The sequence below is a fragment of the Medicago sativa genome, chromosome 8 (assembly GCF_051527215.1).
Source record: "Medicago sativa cultivar Bolivia chromosome 8, Bolivia_mono, whole genome shotgun sequence".
Lineage (NCBI taxonomy): Eukaryota > Viridiplantae > Streptophyta > Magnoliopsida > Fabales > Fabaceae > Medicago > Medicago sativa.
Genome location: NC_140756.1, coordinates 72,404,058 through 72,421,588, shown reverse-complemented (window position 1 = coordinate 72,421,588; position 17,531 = coordinate 72,404,058). Strand labels below are relative to the sequence as shown.

The following is a 17,531-nucleotide window of genomic DNA, read 5'->3' as shown; positions in this document are numbered from 1 at the left end:
AAATTGAATAAAAAAATAGGATTTAATGAAATGGAATCAAAATAATCACTTCAAAGAAAATATAAAATCATATTCAATTTCATAATACCAAAATAATCAACTTTAAATAAAGTATAGAAATCCAACTTTAGTGAAAATAATCAAATGGGTGAATCGAGAACTAGCTCCATCTCGTTGATAGCCCTCTCCTCCTAATGGCGGCCTTTCCATATCGGCGGCTCCATCTTATGGAGTAACTCTACCTAACAAAAATCACATACTAGGTGCACCTAGGTCGTCGTCATTATAACCGTAATTTTCAAAACACCATTCTTAAAACACATGTCTAAAACCACTTATTTCGCAACATAACGAAACTTTGTCAAAATACGTCCATCAAAAACTCAATCGAAAATCTACTACTTATCATCATAAGTAAATCAAAATTCAAATCCAAATCCAAATTCCGTACATATTAACATCAAATCCTTTCAAAAATGCATATTTCCAACCATGCTTTACAACGTACAAAAACTAATGCCAAGATACATGAAATCAATTTTCAATTCTTAAATCCATTATTTATAAATCAAATCATAGCTCAATCCAAACCCTAAATCCAAATGGAGTGTATAATAGTATCAAAATAATTTTCAAAACAAAAGCATATTTCTCAAAAACCATTTTTGTCAACGTCTCAAAACTTATGTTAGTAGTATATGCAACCAAATCTCAATTTCAAGACCTTTGCTCAATAAATCATAGACAAGTTCAAATAGAGACCATATTAATATTCATGACCTTAAACATAAATTTAAACGACAAGAAAAATGTTCAAAGGGTGTGCTTCCCATTTTGATAAATACTTTAATTTATAAAATCCTCAAAATATCAATAATAACGATAATTAAAATATATGATAATGATCGTCATCAACTCACAGTTATGATAAAGTAATATTAGAAATATAGATTCCAAAAAAAATATATAGATTCCAAAAATATGGCGTTTAGATAATTTGGAAGGAACGTAATAGTCGTATCTTCAAAAATACGGCGTCTACTCCATTGGTTCTGATTGAGAAAGCCAAGTTACTCTCATTTTTGTGGTTGAAAGCAAAACAGACGTCCTTTATTTACTGTTATCATGATTGGTGGAAACATCCGTTACCTTGTATAGGTGTCCACTAATTAATTATTTTGTCTGTTTTGCTGGCGCCTCTTTTTTGGCTCCTTGATTATGTAAACTTTGTTCGGTGTTGTTCTTTGCACTCCTTGAAAAGGGCCACCACCCTTATTCACTCACTCTCACTTTCACTCATTCATCTCATTTCCCCATTCCCTCTCTCTTTCACACACACAAAAATGCTTCACCTTCTACCAGATATAGTATTTTCTTTTATACAAACCATTGTGGATACATTTAACACGTATTTGTTCAAATGGTAAGGCATTTGATCCCTTCCTTTTGTTGCTGCTGACGTCTCATCTTACGATCTACCCACCATGCTATTTCTGCTTTTTTTTTCCTTCTTAATTTTCATTGAATGATCATGCTCTATGCAATATTCCATTCTTATACACATGCACATTATGATTTCTATATGCAGTAAATTTATTTATAACACGGCAATTGATATTTGGTAGAAAAAATGATTTTGAATTATTTTGTAAAAGCAGGATTTTGATTGGCTGGTGGTTCATTCGGGATAGTCTCGGGATGATTTCCTTCCCTTTAAATAGCACAGCACAGCTCATAAATTAAATAAAATGCTGACATGACTATCGATAGTTTCACATTGGTCTTAATAGTCTTATACTCGTCATTAGCATTCATCTTCACCATCGTCTTCGTCACGAAACTATATCGCAATTATAAGGCTAAGCTGGCGGCAAAGCGGCGATGAGGCTTCCCCTTCTACCACTCATCCTCTTCCTCCTCTCATTCAACCTTACCCAAGTACTTTCCACACCCCACATCTCTGAATACCACTCACTCCTCTCCTTCAAATCCTCTCCTGTTTCGGTCACCCATCTCTCTTTTCTTCGCCATTTGCATCTTGGAGGTAACTTTTTCACTCACTCTCACTTTGTTTCCCTTAATAGTTTGAATCTTGATCGGATGGTCGAGATTATGATGCCAATTTTATTTTTTTTAATCTAAAATACCTAGTTTGAAATGGTCCAGATGTGACCGATTCTTTTTGTTTATGATGATCGACTAATGTTAAGAGTTTGATTGCAGACGTTTACAGCTTGAAAGTTGATGAAAAAAGCGACGTTTACAGCTTCGGTGTGGTACTTCTAGAGCTTGTAGCAGGAAGAAAACCAGTTGGAGAATTTGGTGATGGAGTAGACATTGTGCAATGGGTGAGAAAAATGACAGACTCAAACAAAGGTGTTCTAAAAGTACTTGATCCTAGACTTCCTTCAGTTCCACTTGATTTGGGGTGTTTGTTTCAGCTTTAAAAAAAATAGATTTTGAGGTAAAAGAATCTAGAGATTTTTTTTGTAGAGATTTTTAAAAAAATCTATTCTATTTGTGTTTGTTTACTATCCTAAAAATCATTTTTTGAAGATTTGAAACCCTTACACTTGAGCTCCTTGTATTTAGAAAAAAAATAGATTTTGGAAAAGCTACTTGGAATAGATTTTCATTTTGAGCCTAAAAATGATTTTTTTAACAAAATGGATTTTTTCAAAATCTAAAACAAACACTACAAAAACAAAAAAAGTGATTTTTTAGTTAAAAAAATAGATTTTTTTTCAAAAAAATCCAAAACAAACGGACCCTTGGCCTAAAACGTTAATATCAAATCACACCAACCCTATTCTATTCTATTTTAATTTTGATGTATCATCTGCTAGACTGCTACTTTTACTGTGTTTTCTTTTGTCTTATGTTAATGTTGCTTTTGAGATTTAATAGGTTGAAAGATATGCAGTATATATATGTCTGTGTGTGAAAGCTCAGAATGCTGAATTGTCATTTGATTTCTGTCCTCTATGGCTCTATGGTTTTCCCTTGGATTTGTACTTGGTAGTATAAGCAAAAAAGAAAAAAATTGTAACCTCATAATTGCAATTATTCACTTACATGCTATTCAACATTATGTCCGTGATGTTAACTCAATATGGTGTTGGGAGGACTTGATGGAGTTTGAAGACCATCTCCGTTAGAATAAAAGTAACAACATAAGAAGTTTTGACACTACATCTTTATATATTTTTTAAAGTATTAGATTAAGGATCATCTTACTTCCAGTTTCTCATCCGATGTAGAATTCTTAACTCACACTCCACATACCAGCATAAATAATATTGAACTTTTAATTACCGTGAGTCTGACTCATTATTATTATTATTATTATTATTATTATTATTATTATTATTATTATTATTATTATTATTATTATTATTATTATTATTATTATTATTATTATTATTACAAAATCACCTTATAAGGTAAGGATATCATTCTTTAAAAAAAAAATCGAGGAGTTTTTTCTAAATTCTTTTGAAGTCTTTCTTCTAAAAAAAATCTTTTGAAGTCTTATTTTTTTTTTTTTTAGGGAAAGTCTTATTTCTTGTTAATACATCATTCACATTAATGAATTTGGTGTGCAGATAATAAACTAAATTTTGATATTAATAGGATAACAGATAAAAATAGTGATGCTTTTTTTTTGTTACTTAAGAATAGTAACAAAGTGAAAAACAAATAGTAATAAAAATATTGAAAAACAAAGTGATTTCAATATTATTTAAATAATTATATACTAAAAATATAATTACATTTTTTTTGAAGGAAAAAATATAATTACATGATTAGTAGTTTTTTTGTGTGTGAAAAATTACATTAGTACATAGATGTATATGACCAATTGATAGCCAAGTATTTTTCATACCAAATAATAAGGTTCCTATTTATGTCGTCAATGAGACTTGAGGACTTTAGGTATTTCTGCAAAAAAAAGCAAACAAAAAGTACAAATTCCACATACATTGTAGTTACTAGTTGAGCTGTGTGGTAGCCCACGCCATTGGCATTTCATCATTGCTCCATTTTATTACTATCCTTTGACTTCAATTATTTTTGCAGAGAAGAGAATTGCAAATACATGTGCATTTCCTGCATAAATGTAGTAGTATTGGACAAGGGTGAGGAAACTCTCCTTGGACCACAAATACAATTTTGTTGTCCGACACCAGTGTAGATACAATCTTGTACTATTTTTTTATTTAAAGAAATTAGTTGAATTATATATCATTAAATTGTCAACTCTTAGATGTTTAAATAACACCATTCTTTAAGTAAAAAAAATAAAGACACTCTTATATTAATCTTAGCATAATATATACAAAAAGGAGGTGTTTTGAATTTGAAATACGTGACTCTCTTTCATGCTTATTGGTACTATTAGGCTTATTAGTATGATAATTTTATAACAAGTCAATGCGACAAAGAATTGATGCAGGAGAAAATGATGAAAAAGCAAGCTGTGGAACTTTACTCTAATCATTTTTAAACTTGTTTGTTTAACAATCATATAGCGAATATGGTTGAAAATTTACCAAGTTGAACACTAATTTTCAAAACTAAAGGTTATATTGATCTCTTTTTTTACACTTCAAATAATTAATTAATTCTTTAAAAGGTGAAAAGGCAACAAAATAATACTCCGAATTAAAGCGGTTTTCCCTCAACTCAACGTAAGTCCACTCTTCCACAGGGGTCCTCACATAGCTTGCCCTCTGTTATAAAGCATTTGGGGGTTTCATACATGCAGGGCCATCTCAGGTAATGTGGTCTAAATATTTACTTTAGGCCTAAAATAACAATATCTTTTGATTACAGTAGGTCTAGTTTTCCTTATATTGTCGAGTAAAAAATATCTATATAGTGACGTGCAGGTGCAGGTGGTGTATTGTGGAAAGGAGGGAGTAGATATTTTGCATCAATAATATGATTTTGAAAAAATTAACCTGGAGTGTTATTTTTTGAGGAAGAGCTTTATCATTCATTGTTGTCATACCTTACTTGATAGATTATTCTCTACGATTGGTGTAACGTGGAAGCAGAGAGTAGATACTTTGCATCAATAATATGATTTAGAAAAAAAAATCAATTTAGAGTGTTATTTTTTTAGGAAGTACTTTACCATTCATTGTTATCCTACTTACTTGATTGATTATTCTCTGCTATTGGACGCAAAAGGATATTCAGTTTATACCACAAAAAAAAAAAATATGAACACAATAAGTATAATTTGGAGTAAATGAGAATATATAGTGAACAAATAACAGGAACATCCACGTGCACGGATGGACAATGACAAACATATTACAGTGCAATGTTGGGACATGAAACAAGACTTGTGTGGTCAAAACCACAAATTTAATTTATTTAGACACACATATAAGTGGAAAAAGATAGAAAGAGAAACGATCTATTTTATATTTTTTATTGTAATTAGATCCCTTGAATTAATCAGAATCTTCCCTTTTAAGAATCTTCCCTTTTATCGACTTGGAAACCTCTCTCTAAAATTTTTTTGCTCCCCTCTCTAACAAACCTCCACAGCCGCAACCCTCCGCCGCACCTCAATTTCGGCCGCCACCATGTAGACCATGGCTTTTGGTGGTGCGAACGAGTTCTTTGGCTCGCGTCACCACCTACAGACCAAGATGGGTCTTGCTCCAAAAGGGTTGTCTCGATATCAGCTCCACTGCGGTGGCTTCTTGTTGCCGTCGCGTTTTTGCGGTACTGTTCTCTGGTCCAATCTTGGTTTCGCGTTTGTGACACGTTGATTTGCGCCAATTAGGTCGGGGGATGGGGTTTACGACGGTGTTGCTGCTTTGTGGTCACACCGTGTGTCTGTCCTCTCGTGAATCGGAAGGTGAATCGGTCTCTGGTTCCTTATTCACGGTGGTTGTTTACCGCCGCTGGATTTTCAATATGCTGTTATAGGTGGTTCGCGGTTGTTGATCGCGTTGACGTTTATGGTTGATTTTTTCGCAATCTGAGATCCAGTTAAACATCAATGATGCTGCCGCAACGATCATATAACCAATTTACAGTGATTTCATCGCTCTGAATTTTGGCTTGAAAGGGTTGTTGGTTCTTGAATCTATCCGTGTTGGCGGTTGATTCTTTCGTTGTGCACTGGCATCGTGTTTTACTGGATTTGCAGATGGTATGGCTCGAAAGGGCAATTATAGCTTGCTGTTGTTTGGCAGGGAGTTACAGGATCTTGAATCGCTTCTGTGCTGGCAGATGATTCATACGCCGGTTTAGCTTCTCCATTCACTATTTGCTACAGGGAGTTGCTGGTTCATGTTGGTGTTGTGCTTGCCTAGGTTGTGCTTGTATGATCGCTTGTTGTGGGCCAGAAATTGTTGATTAAATTGATCGCAGCAAACTGTTGGTGTGAGTGGGTTCGCAAATTACCATGTTGGCGGTCGAGTCCACTTCACTTTCAAGCATCTTTCAGTAGCTTGTTCGTTCCATTCACCAAAATTTAGACCCTCTTGGTATTCATCGTTTGCTTTAATTTTTAGGGTTGGATCCATTTTATGGATTTTTTATTTTCTTATTTTTTGTTTTGCCCGTTTAGGCTGTTTACTGGGTTAGGTTTTATGTCCCTAGTTTTTATGTAATTTTTTCCTTTTTTTAATAATATATATGAGCAATTGACATTAGATTAGAGTAGGGTTCCAACTTAGTTGGACACTATTCTTTTTTATGTCATTTTGCTCTTGCCTTATTAAAAAAAATCCCTTGAATTAATCGGCCCTTAATCTGATATAATTGTGACCATAAAATAATTATTCAAAAGAAAAAGAATTATAAGTGGGAACAGTGCTAAGAATTCGAAGGTCTCTAGGTCAAAATTATAATTAAAAAAAAATAAAATGGTAAATTATTTTTTAAAATAAAAAGAGAAAATATATCCATGAATCACGCAGATGATCTACGAGTGTATTCATTGCTTACAATGATTTGCATTTGCACGTATATGCTCCCGGCAGTCATCACAATGGTTGACAAAATAAGTACTATGCATCTCACACTCTCCCCACATTTCTTCTATCATTTTTTTCTATGTTTTCTTCCATAATGGGATGGAAATACATTAGCAATCTTATTTTGATTCATGGTTTGAGGATTTAGTCCTTAATATATATAACCGCTAATTTACACCCATTAAAAGTATGAAGGTATAAATTAACATGTGCATATTTTTTTATCAAGTAGTTTAGTCGTTATAATTCATCTCTTAGCATGAAAAAGTGGGGTGTTTAGAGTTCGAACTCCGACATACAATGTTCCTAACAATTGAGCTAAACTCACGGGGACCAAATGTGTTTTTTTTTTATTCAGACAAAAACAATCCTTTGCCATTATTCAAACTTGCTTTAAATAGAAGGGTAGTTTTGTAAATTACCATTTTTCATCATAATGTCACAAAACTTTTATTTTTAGTTGGGAAAACATATTTCTTAATTCCCAAAAAGAGAAAACATACTTTCCAATTTAATTTAATATTTGCTATGTTTTCCCCCCATGATCACCTAAGCACATGTGTCTATGCGTCTACACTGGTGGTGGGAGGGATACGCTAGTATAAAAATTTGTAGTTTCCTTTATTAATGTGACTAATGGTTTGAGGATTTAGTCTCTAATATGCATGCTCCTGATTTACATCCATCTAAAGATACAATGGTGTAAATTATCAAGTGTGTATTTTTTTATTTGAACAAAAATATTCGTTTGCCATTATTCAAACTAGTTTTAAATAGAAGGCTAGTTTTGTAAGTTACCATTTTTCATCAAAATGTCGCAAACCATGTTTCTTAATTCCCAAAACAACATACTTTCCTATTAAATATTTTAAACAAAGCATTTTCCCTAAAAATTCTCAATGTTGAATCATCAGGTTAACGAACCATTTTAATCCAAAAGACTTTGAATAAAAAAAGAAGAAGAAGATGCATTTGAATAAAAAATTGCACTTGTAAATATATGTTATAGTTGACAATATTTCTAATGACTTAGAAGGCATAAAAGATGATGGGAATAACAACTAATCATATGTCTAATGGTTTAGATTTTAGAAACCGCTTCATACATGAGACTAATGTTGGTGATCATCCTAATCTTCATCCTTGTATTGGAATAGAATTCAACACCTTTAATCCTGTTAAGGAATTCTACACCTCATTTGCTAAGAAAGAAGGTTTTGGAATTCGTACTAGTGTTTATTAGACTTTGGTTGCTTATAAGAATTTTGTATCGAACCATTCATTATGTTTCTTATTTGATACAATCTTTGTTAAACATGTTTTGAGAAATGTGAGAATTCAGTATTTAGCTCTGAGCATACTGGAAATATGTTTTGAGAATTGTGAGAACCTTGCACTATTGATAAAAATGCTAGAACATATACTAATTTGAAATCTGTGGTAACAGACTGCTAATTTTAAGTATACGTGTCTGTGTACGTGGTTTTCGAGTAATCGAATTGGGTGTTAGTTGGAAATGGAGACGATTCTACCTTTTACGGATTTTTCAGACCGGTATGCAGTGTTTAGGATCAGTTTCAGGTCTTATACCTGCTGTTTTCTGGGTTGGCTGCATTTTTTCTGCATCTCGGTGCTGCTTTCGCTTCTGAGCAGCCTCAGTAAGGATTCGCTAAAAATAATTTTAAGGGTGATTAATGGAAAATATATAAAGAACTAATAACTTGTATTTTTTACAAGAATATTTTTTATCAAGTACATTGCTAAACACAAGATGTGCTTAGATGTCAACAGATGAAATACACACTATGAGCAACTCGAACAGATCCTGCTATCAAAACTATAACAGAAAGAGTTGTCATGATCACAAGCCACCGGTATGAAACTAATGATTCGGCTGCCACCTATTAATATCGTATGAAATTCAATAAACATCCTTCTATGTAAAACTAAAACAGAATGATATCATTTTGTTCCAACCAAATACACCAAGCCGTTGAAAGCCAAATTAAATATCTCATGTTGAAAAATATCTCTCATGTTCTTTTCTGCAATTTATGGACTTATATTATATGTAATTGAGATGACCATCAAATTTGCAATAATTTAGAGACTTGGTATTCTTTTCTTCACATCAAAATAGTCATTGAATAGACCTGCAAGATGAGTTTCTACTCCATTATCACACATAATCATACTCTTATTTATTGCATTTCAATCGTGTAAAACTAAAATATGCACCCTAGACGGAGAGAGTATATGATACATTTATATATTAAAAAAAATTAATAATAGTTATACACAAAGTACATAAAATGATACTTCTTATGCTAAATAACAAAGATGCTTCCTATGTTAGTGATAACTTGAATTATTAAACTATAAACAGATGATACTCCCTATGCTACATAACTTACATGCTGCCGTTGCGATAGACATTTGTGAGAACATCTTTACACATGAGTAATGACTTGTGATTTTTACAGCTTATTCACCAATTATTCTTAATCTTTACTTCAATGGAAATTATTAAATTTCAAATTATCAACTTTACTTCCTTTAGAGGATCTAAATTCTAAACAAACTGCTATCATGTTTCAGGGAAATCTGAGAAAAGAACTCACATGGAGAATGTGAATCTTGATGCCAAATAGTAATGCTACTTACTTATTTTTCCTATTGTTATGTTCTATAATTCCAGTGCAATCATTTCTTGCTTATTTTCATATTGTAACCAACTATATTTCTTTTTATAATTTGCAGGGGTTTGCAAATTAAAGAGGCGCTTCAGCTGCAGCTAGATGTTCAGAGGCGTCTTCATGATCAACTTGAGGTATATCCTTCAGTTTCATTTATACATGACTTTGTGACTCTGCATGATTCATAGAAATTTATCAAAACATACATCGTCTATTTTGAATTTAGACTCAAATTTTCAGCAATTTTCTTTTCATTCTATTATAATAAATAATCACTTGAAAAATCATATTTCTTATAGTTGCGAAAAAATCAAGGGTAAAGAAACGGCGTTCCAGTCTAAGACGATAAAAAAACTTCGAATTCAATGAGTTTCTCACCTTAAAGAAACATTTATGATATTAGGGAGAATTTTAGTCAAATGTGACTGATGTGGCCTCAATTATGGCCTCGCTGCTGTCTCTAAGAAATAAAAAAAACCTCAATGTTGCAGTCCAGATCGCATTCATAGACTTTTTTTAGGCCATACTTAGTATTTGTATTTTGTTCATTCTATTCTCTGAAATCAAATTTTCTCTTACATTAATTTTTGGTTGCAGATTCAAAGAAAATTACAGTTGCGAATAGAGGAACAAGGAGGAAGGAAGTTGAAGATGATGTTTAACCAACATCAGACGACAAGTAGTAGTGGCCAATTGAACACTCAAAATTTGGACAATACAGCAAACAATGATATACCAATAAGTCCTAAAGATATTGAGGTTACCATTTTTGAAGGGTCTGATTCTCAATGCTCATAACTGACAGTAAACCAAACCATACAATTTTGTAATGGGAATTAAATTAGTCTTGTTGTTTCACAAGTCCAAATTCAGTAAATAAGTATATATGATATGATTGTGATACTACTTTTGCATATCTTGACCTACTTCCACTTAATATAGCTAAAACTGAAAGGGTAAGATAGGTCTTTCCTAATTGAATTCATTTGAAATGTACAGGGAGTTGAAATAAAAAAGGTTTACATTTATATCCTTTCATATATGTTGGAAAACTTGAATTATTATATAGATGAACTAGCAGTGAGTACAATATCTAAAACCAGGGTTTAGAACTGTTTAGGTCATGCCTTGAGAATGCTCTCAAGGGAGTTATTTATAGCCTTTCTTGGGTTTGGTTTTTCGTGACTTAGGCCCCAAGTAACTTGAGCCCTAAGTCACGTTTAAAGCATTCTAGTCGTTTCTAGAAGCTTTCTGAGGCGGCGCCCTTAGAAGGATACGCCTGGGGTTACTTTGACCCTTCTGGAGGGCATTGTGTCCTTAATTATATACTGACGGTCCACATCCCCCATACACGAGTCTTGGGACAAGACAAAGTGATTAATTATGAAGTTGATAGTCCAATAGAGAAAATGCTTTCTATGCTACATGACATAGATAAAACTTACCAATGCTATAGACATTTGTGAGAACATTTTTATACATGATTTGTGTTTTCTACGGCTTATTCACCGGTTATTCTTAATCCAAACTTCAATGGAAATTTTTCTTTTTTTTGGAAACTCGGTATACGGTCCAAGAACGACAAGTCCGGAGGGACAAAACTCCCCATCCACTAGTAGAAGGGAAATTTATAGCCAGAGCTATGGATTAGCCCACTAAAATTGATACAGGGGGATTTGAACCTGAAACCTTGAGAGGAGCACACTCCAAGGTTCCATGTCTTCACCATTAGGCCAACCCATGTGAGTTTCCAATGGAAATTATTAACTTTCAAATTATCAACTTTACCTTCTTTAGTGGATCTAAAGTCTAACAAACTGTTATCATGTTCCAGGGGAATCTAAGAAAAGAACAAATGTAGAGAATGTGCATCTTAAAGTCAAATCGTAATGCTACTTCTTTTTCCTGAGCCATTGACATGTTCTACATTTTCAGTACTTTCCTTTCTTGGTTACTTTCAGACTTGAATCAGTTTCTTTTTACTGTATAATCAGCTATATTTCATTTAATAAAAAAAAAACTATATTTCTTGTTCTTAATTTTCAATTACTTGCAAATTAGAGAGCCACTTCAACTTCAACTACATGTTTCCATGAACAACTAGAGGTATATCCTTCAATTTCTTATATGCATCACTTTGCGACTGCATAATTTACAGGGCATACTCAATAACAAGGTTTTGAATCATTGCGGCTGCGCCATGAACTTCAATTTTCAATGTCATTCATCGCCATTGTCAAGTCTATATTTAAACACAAAGTTTGGTTACTAAATTCAATTGTCAAGTGTATTATAGCTAACCTTAAATTGAATTTAGTAACCAAACTTGTTGTTATCATGATACAAAACTAACCTTAACTGAAAATTACAACGAGATCGTTCAAACCACCTCATTTAGAAATAACAACAATGAGTAACCCCAATAGCTGCTAAGCATCTCATATGTTCTTGCCAGAAATTTCTTCCTCTTCCATTATGACATGCTATCTTCGCCAAGGCGTTTTGTTCCACAATCTTTTCTTGCCTTTGCCACATCAATTTCCACAATCGGTAGATAGTAGTTTGACCAAAGTTCAATCCCAACAGTTCAGAGTACAAACTCTGCGCGTTCGACCAAATTTCATATAGTTTGCCTAACTTCATATTGGATACACTGCAGCATTAGATTGAGCACAAATAAGAATGCTATGTCTCGGCACAGTTTTTGAAAGATTTCGATGAACTCTGTGGACATGATCTTTAAATATTAGAAGACAAAAAAACAAAAACAATTAAGTTCGTTTGGCCATGGGAAGCCCGTTTGGCCTGCATAACTAATAACTCAAATTTGGGGGATTAACAATGCTGAGAAATTGAACTTCTGCATACCAATGCTAAAAACTCAAAGAAGTAATAACAATGCCAATGATTCGATATAACTCTAGATGATTAATGTCATGCTGAAAAAGTTATTTAGAAAATCCTTCTTACGAGCAATACACCATCATTGCTCTCTCTCTTTTTTTTTGTACGAAGCAAGATCGACATTAGACTCTGCCAATGAACAAAGACATCAATGTAGATGCAAATAAATTAAAAATATATTTTGTCCTTATTAAGCAGAACTAGTAAGCATCATTAGCCCTTAATTCATGCTAATAAGCAATCACATTGAAGTTTCTTACAGTTCTATGTAAGTTCTCACTTTAGAAATGTTCAACCAGAATACTTAACAAAAGAAGACAGCATCCAAATGAGGATAAAAACTAAGGACAGACTTAGATCAATAAAGTTCTATCATGCTTCAGATCAACCAACCAATCCACTATTATGTCACAACACAATTATTGGCAACATTGTTTTGAAAAACAGCTGCATCCAATGTCGTCACCATCAAACCTAAGAGCGCGAAATCTATGAGCCCGTCACAATGTACGTTTTAATTCTTGTATGTCCCTAAAAGCAACTGTCACTTGTATAAGTTCATCACAATCTTTATTTTAAATCCTCAACTGCTATTCCAAAGCAGTCTTCTGTTGTTCATGACTGGAGATGCTATCTTAGAATGTCATGAATGTCCCTGTTCTTTGGATGCACAAGCTAAAATTTTGAAAGATAAAGTTTAGCACAGTAAGTCATAATTTGAATTTGAGCGTTGTAAGTGGATTTGGTAATCAGGAAAATGAAGAGTAAAAAAAGTGAGATAATATTGTGATAATTCAATAGAGAGATGTATATGATTCAATAAATCAATATAATTGTCTTTTGATGAATCAATTTCAAAAGTATGTTTTTTTATGGATGAAGATAATGGGAAAGAGGAGACTCAATCAGTTAATAAATAAAATTTGTTGAGTTATTATAATGATGATTTTGTTGATATATCTAACATAGCAATGAAAATAGAATATGATTTATAAAAAAAACTATATGTTGTAAGTTTTGATTTTTATAGTTTTATATTAATAAAAAATAAATTCATATTTTTTTCAAGTATTTTATATGCATACAAGTTTAATTACAAACATTCTATTAATATCGTATCCTAAATTTTTAAAATTTTTGTGTATCCACGTACATGTACCGTACCTATACGCTTACTACGCATCCATAGTTCGACTCTTAGGTAAATAAAAAGTCTATAAAAAAATTTGTTCTACCTAGAAATCAAACTCAGATTTTTTTGAACAATTCTTTCTTGACGGAGTTTATTATCCACTTGTTAAAAATGAGTTGATTTTTAGATTTTTTTTTTATTATTAATCTTTAATAAAAGTCACACTAGTTGTGAAAATAGAACAACTCCAAAGGTTTCATAGGGGTAAAAATAATGGCCTTAGACTCAGGGGACGGTCTCGGATTCGAGCTCCACAAATACATTTGAAAGACAATAAATATAAATATTTTTGTAAATGCTTTTTTTAGTTTAGTAGCCTTTTTTTGAGGGAAAGTCTAGTAGCCTATTAGGTAGAGCTCACACATTTTAAATGTAGAGGAGTATGATGTCTAGGTTCAAACCCAACTCTGGTATATAATATACAATATCTCTACCAACTAAGTTAATCTTACGAGATTTTGTAAATGCATTTTAATTCATAAAAAAATAAATAAAATTGGAATGTGGCATAAATAAATAAACAAATAATGTGATCGAAAAGAAATTAAACGGTTACCCTTTGTTCCATTCATTACGGTTACAAATACAGTAGAAACCAACCAACCAAGCCAACACACACAAACACAAACCACCCTATTATCTTTCTTCTTACCAATCATCGCATCGCAACAAGAGAGGCGTCTTAATAAACGTTCATCTCTCAATCTCTTTCTTCTTCATTTCTTCAATCTTCGACAAAAATGAGAGAGTGCATTTCCATCCACATTGGTCAAGCCGGAATTCAAGTCGGTAATGCTTGTTGGGAGCTTTACTGCCTCGAACATGGCATTCAGGTAACCAATCTCAACACATTTTTTGGCATTGTTGATGTATACTATTAATATTGATAGATCCATAATATGGATTCTATGTCACGTTGATGATTCAAATTTTGTATCTGATTCTGCATTTCTTGATATGATTTACGGTTTTACATATATGTTACGTACAATTTCAATACAGATTATGATTTGCATTTAGTTTTGTAATGTTTGATTAATTTGAAATGTAAATCTAATTACAATTGGTTGTTTGCGTAAATTATTCATCAGGTGTTCATATTCTTTCATTTTTTGCATATTTTTTTTTAGATCAATGTTAATCACAGATACAAGTATCGTTCAATTAGTTAGACTTTTCACTTCGATGGTTCTTTCTAGAATAATCTAGTTTCATCATTCAATTTACTTTGGTATTTTTTTTTTTTTTTTTTTTTTTGTAATCTTGATCTCAATTTCAGATATGAATGTATGAATACAATTTTATTGTTAAAAATTTGTGGATTATTGTCATTGCGATATCGTTGCTTATTGATTATTATGATCCTTGTTTATGAATATTATTAACACTTTTTTCATCCACTGTTCTATTGAGATTTGAATAGTTTAATTTTCTCATTTGTTAATATCCCTGTTGACATGGCTGTAAATTGCGGTCACAATATAATGTTTTTGAGATCACAATAAAATGTTTGAGGTCTTTGCAACCATATCGCAATGACAATTGTGGCTGCGTTTGGCCGCATTTTGCTCTAATGTCAAAGTTTGCAGCGTAACCGCAACCGTAATTTGGAATTGTATTTTGTACTGTTGCTACTTTGTTATTGAACATGCTTTGGAGTTTAAGAGTTGTTTCTTGCACGTGGTGTTTTAGGCTGATGGGCAGATGCCAAGTGATAAGACCGTCGGTGGAGGTGACGATGCTTTCAACACCTTCTTCAGTGAAACTGGAGCTGGAAAGCATGTGCCTCGTGCAGTTTTTGTAGATCTCGAGCCCACTGTGATTGATGAAGTGAGGACTGGGACATACCGCCAACTATTCCATCCTGAGCAGCTCATTAGCGGAAAGGAGGATGCCGCTAACAACTTCGCTCGTGGCCACTACACAAGTAATTAATTATATATTTCAAGCATGACATATTTTCCTTGTTGAATATCATATCAAATTATAATAATGTTTGCTTTGTTGTTAATTATTCAGTTGGAAAAGAAATTGTTGATGTATGCTTGGACCGCATCAGAAAGCTTGCGGACAACTGCACTGGTCTCCAAGGCTTTCTGGTTTTCAATGCTGTAGGTGGAGGCACTGGTTCTGGTCTTGGTTCCCTTCTGTTGGAACGTCTTTCAGTGGACTATGGCAAGAAATCCAAGCTTGGATTCACCGTCTATCCTTCCCCTCAAGTTTCAACCTCTGTTGTTGAGCCTTACAATAGTGTCCTCTCCACTCATTCCCTTTTAGAACATACTGATGTAGCTGTCTTGCTTGACAATGAAGCCATTTATGATATCTGCAGGCGCTCCCTTGACATTGAGCGACCCACTTACACCAACCTCAATCGTTTAGTTTCTCAGGTATATATGTTGTTATTAATAATTGATAAAACTTAATTTTATTTTTGATTCTCGACATTGCGATTGTACAATTCATTCCCTGAAGTTCAACAGCATGAATCAGGTCCTAAGAATTAATATTTCTCTAGTTAAAAATTGAATATAACCATTAACCACGGATTCACACAGCAATTTATGTTGCAATATATGCGTTGTATTGTGCCCCTTTAACATTTTGTTGGTATGTTCAGGTGATATCGTCATTAACTGCTTCCTTGAGATTTGATGGTGCCTTGAATGTTGATGTTACTGAATTCCAGACTAACCTGGTACCATATCCTAGGATTCACTTCATGCTTTCATCTTATGCTCCTGTGATTTCAGCTGAGAAGGCATACCATGAGCAGCTATCAGTTGCTGAAATCACAAACAGCGCATTTGAGCCATCGTCTATGATGGCAAAGTGTGATCCACGCCATGGCAAATACATGGCTTGCTGTCTTATGTACAGAGGTGATGTGGTGCCTAAAGATGTTAATGCAGCTGTTGCAACTATCAAGACCAAGCGCACTATTCAATTTGTTGATTGGTGCCCAACTGGATTCAAGTGTGGAATCAATTATCAGCCTCCAACCGTTGTTCCAGGGGGTGATCTTGCCAAGGTGCAGAGGGCTGTGTGCATGATTTCCAACTCCACTAGTGTTGCTGAGGTTTTCTCACGCATTGACCACAAATTTGACCTCATGTATGCTAAGAGGGCATTTGTACATTGGTATGTTGGTGAAGGGATGGAAGAGGGTGAGTTCTCTGAGGCTCGTGAAGATCTTGCTGCCCTTGAGAAGGATTATGAGGAAGTTGGTGCAGAGGCTACTGAAGGTGAAGATGGCGAGGAAGGAGAGGAATATTGATTACTATTAGACGTTTGCACCATCTGTTTGTTGGTTTTCTAGCCTAATCTTTTTATGCATTCAGTGTGTTGTCTTCTTATATTTGTCCTTTATGTTGAGCTTGCCTTTGTTCCTGCACTAAATAACTTCAATCATAACATTGTGGCTTCTTGCTTTTGGAATAAGTAATGTACTAAATAAACTTCAATGATAAGGTTGTGGTTGCCATATAAAAGAACGACCTTACATGTGGTTGTATGCTATAATTGCTTGAATAATTATACTCTGTTAAAATTTGTTAAGTTTTGAAATCTCCTGAGTTATTCCCGTTGAAGTTGGTTATCAATTTAGTCAAATGCTCTAAAGTAACATTTTTAAATATATACGTTACGAGCTATGGAATTAAAATTATGAAATAATAGTCTGAAGTAACATCTTCAAATATAACACAGTTTTATTTTGCAACAAATTCGTAAATA

General features: G+C 33.3%; 1 protein-coding gene and 1 long non-coding RNA gene across 2 annotated transcripts; both read left to right on the top strand.

The window, feature by feature from the left end:
* Positions 1 to 1,286: 1,286 nt before the first annotated feature.
* On the top strand, positions 1,287 to 3,091 carry LOC146901240 (uncharacterized). Its single transcript, XR_015023189.1, has 3 exons — positions 1,287 to 1,423; positions 1,659 to 2,044; positions 2,224 to 3,091. It is a non-coding gene; the product is annotated as an uncharacterized LOC146901240 (long non-coding RNA).
* An 11,315-nt stretch (positions 3,092 to 14,406) lies between these two features.
* On the top strand, positions 14,407 to 17,266 carry LOC146901239 (tubulin alpha-1 chain). Its single transcript, XM_085738539.1, has 4 exons — positions 14,407 to 14,629; positions 15,489 to 15,723; positions 15,816 to 16,186; positions 16,417 to 17,266. Exons 1-4 carry the CDS (start codon positions 14,537 to 14,539, stop codon positions 17,071 to 17,073), a joined length of 1,356 nt encoding a protein of 451 aa, XP_085594665.1. The 5' UTR covers positions 14,407 to 14,536; the 3' UTR covers positions 17,074 to 17,266.
* The last annotated feature ends 265 nt before the right edge of the window (positions 17,267 to 17,531 follow it).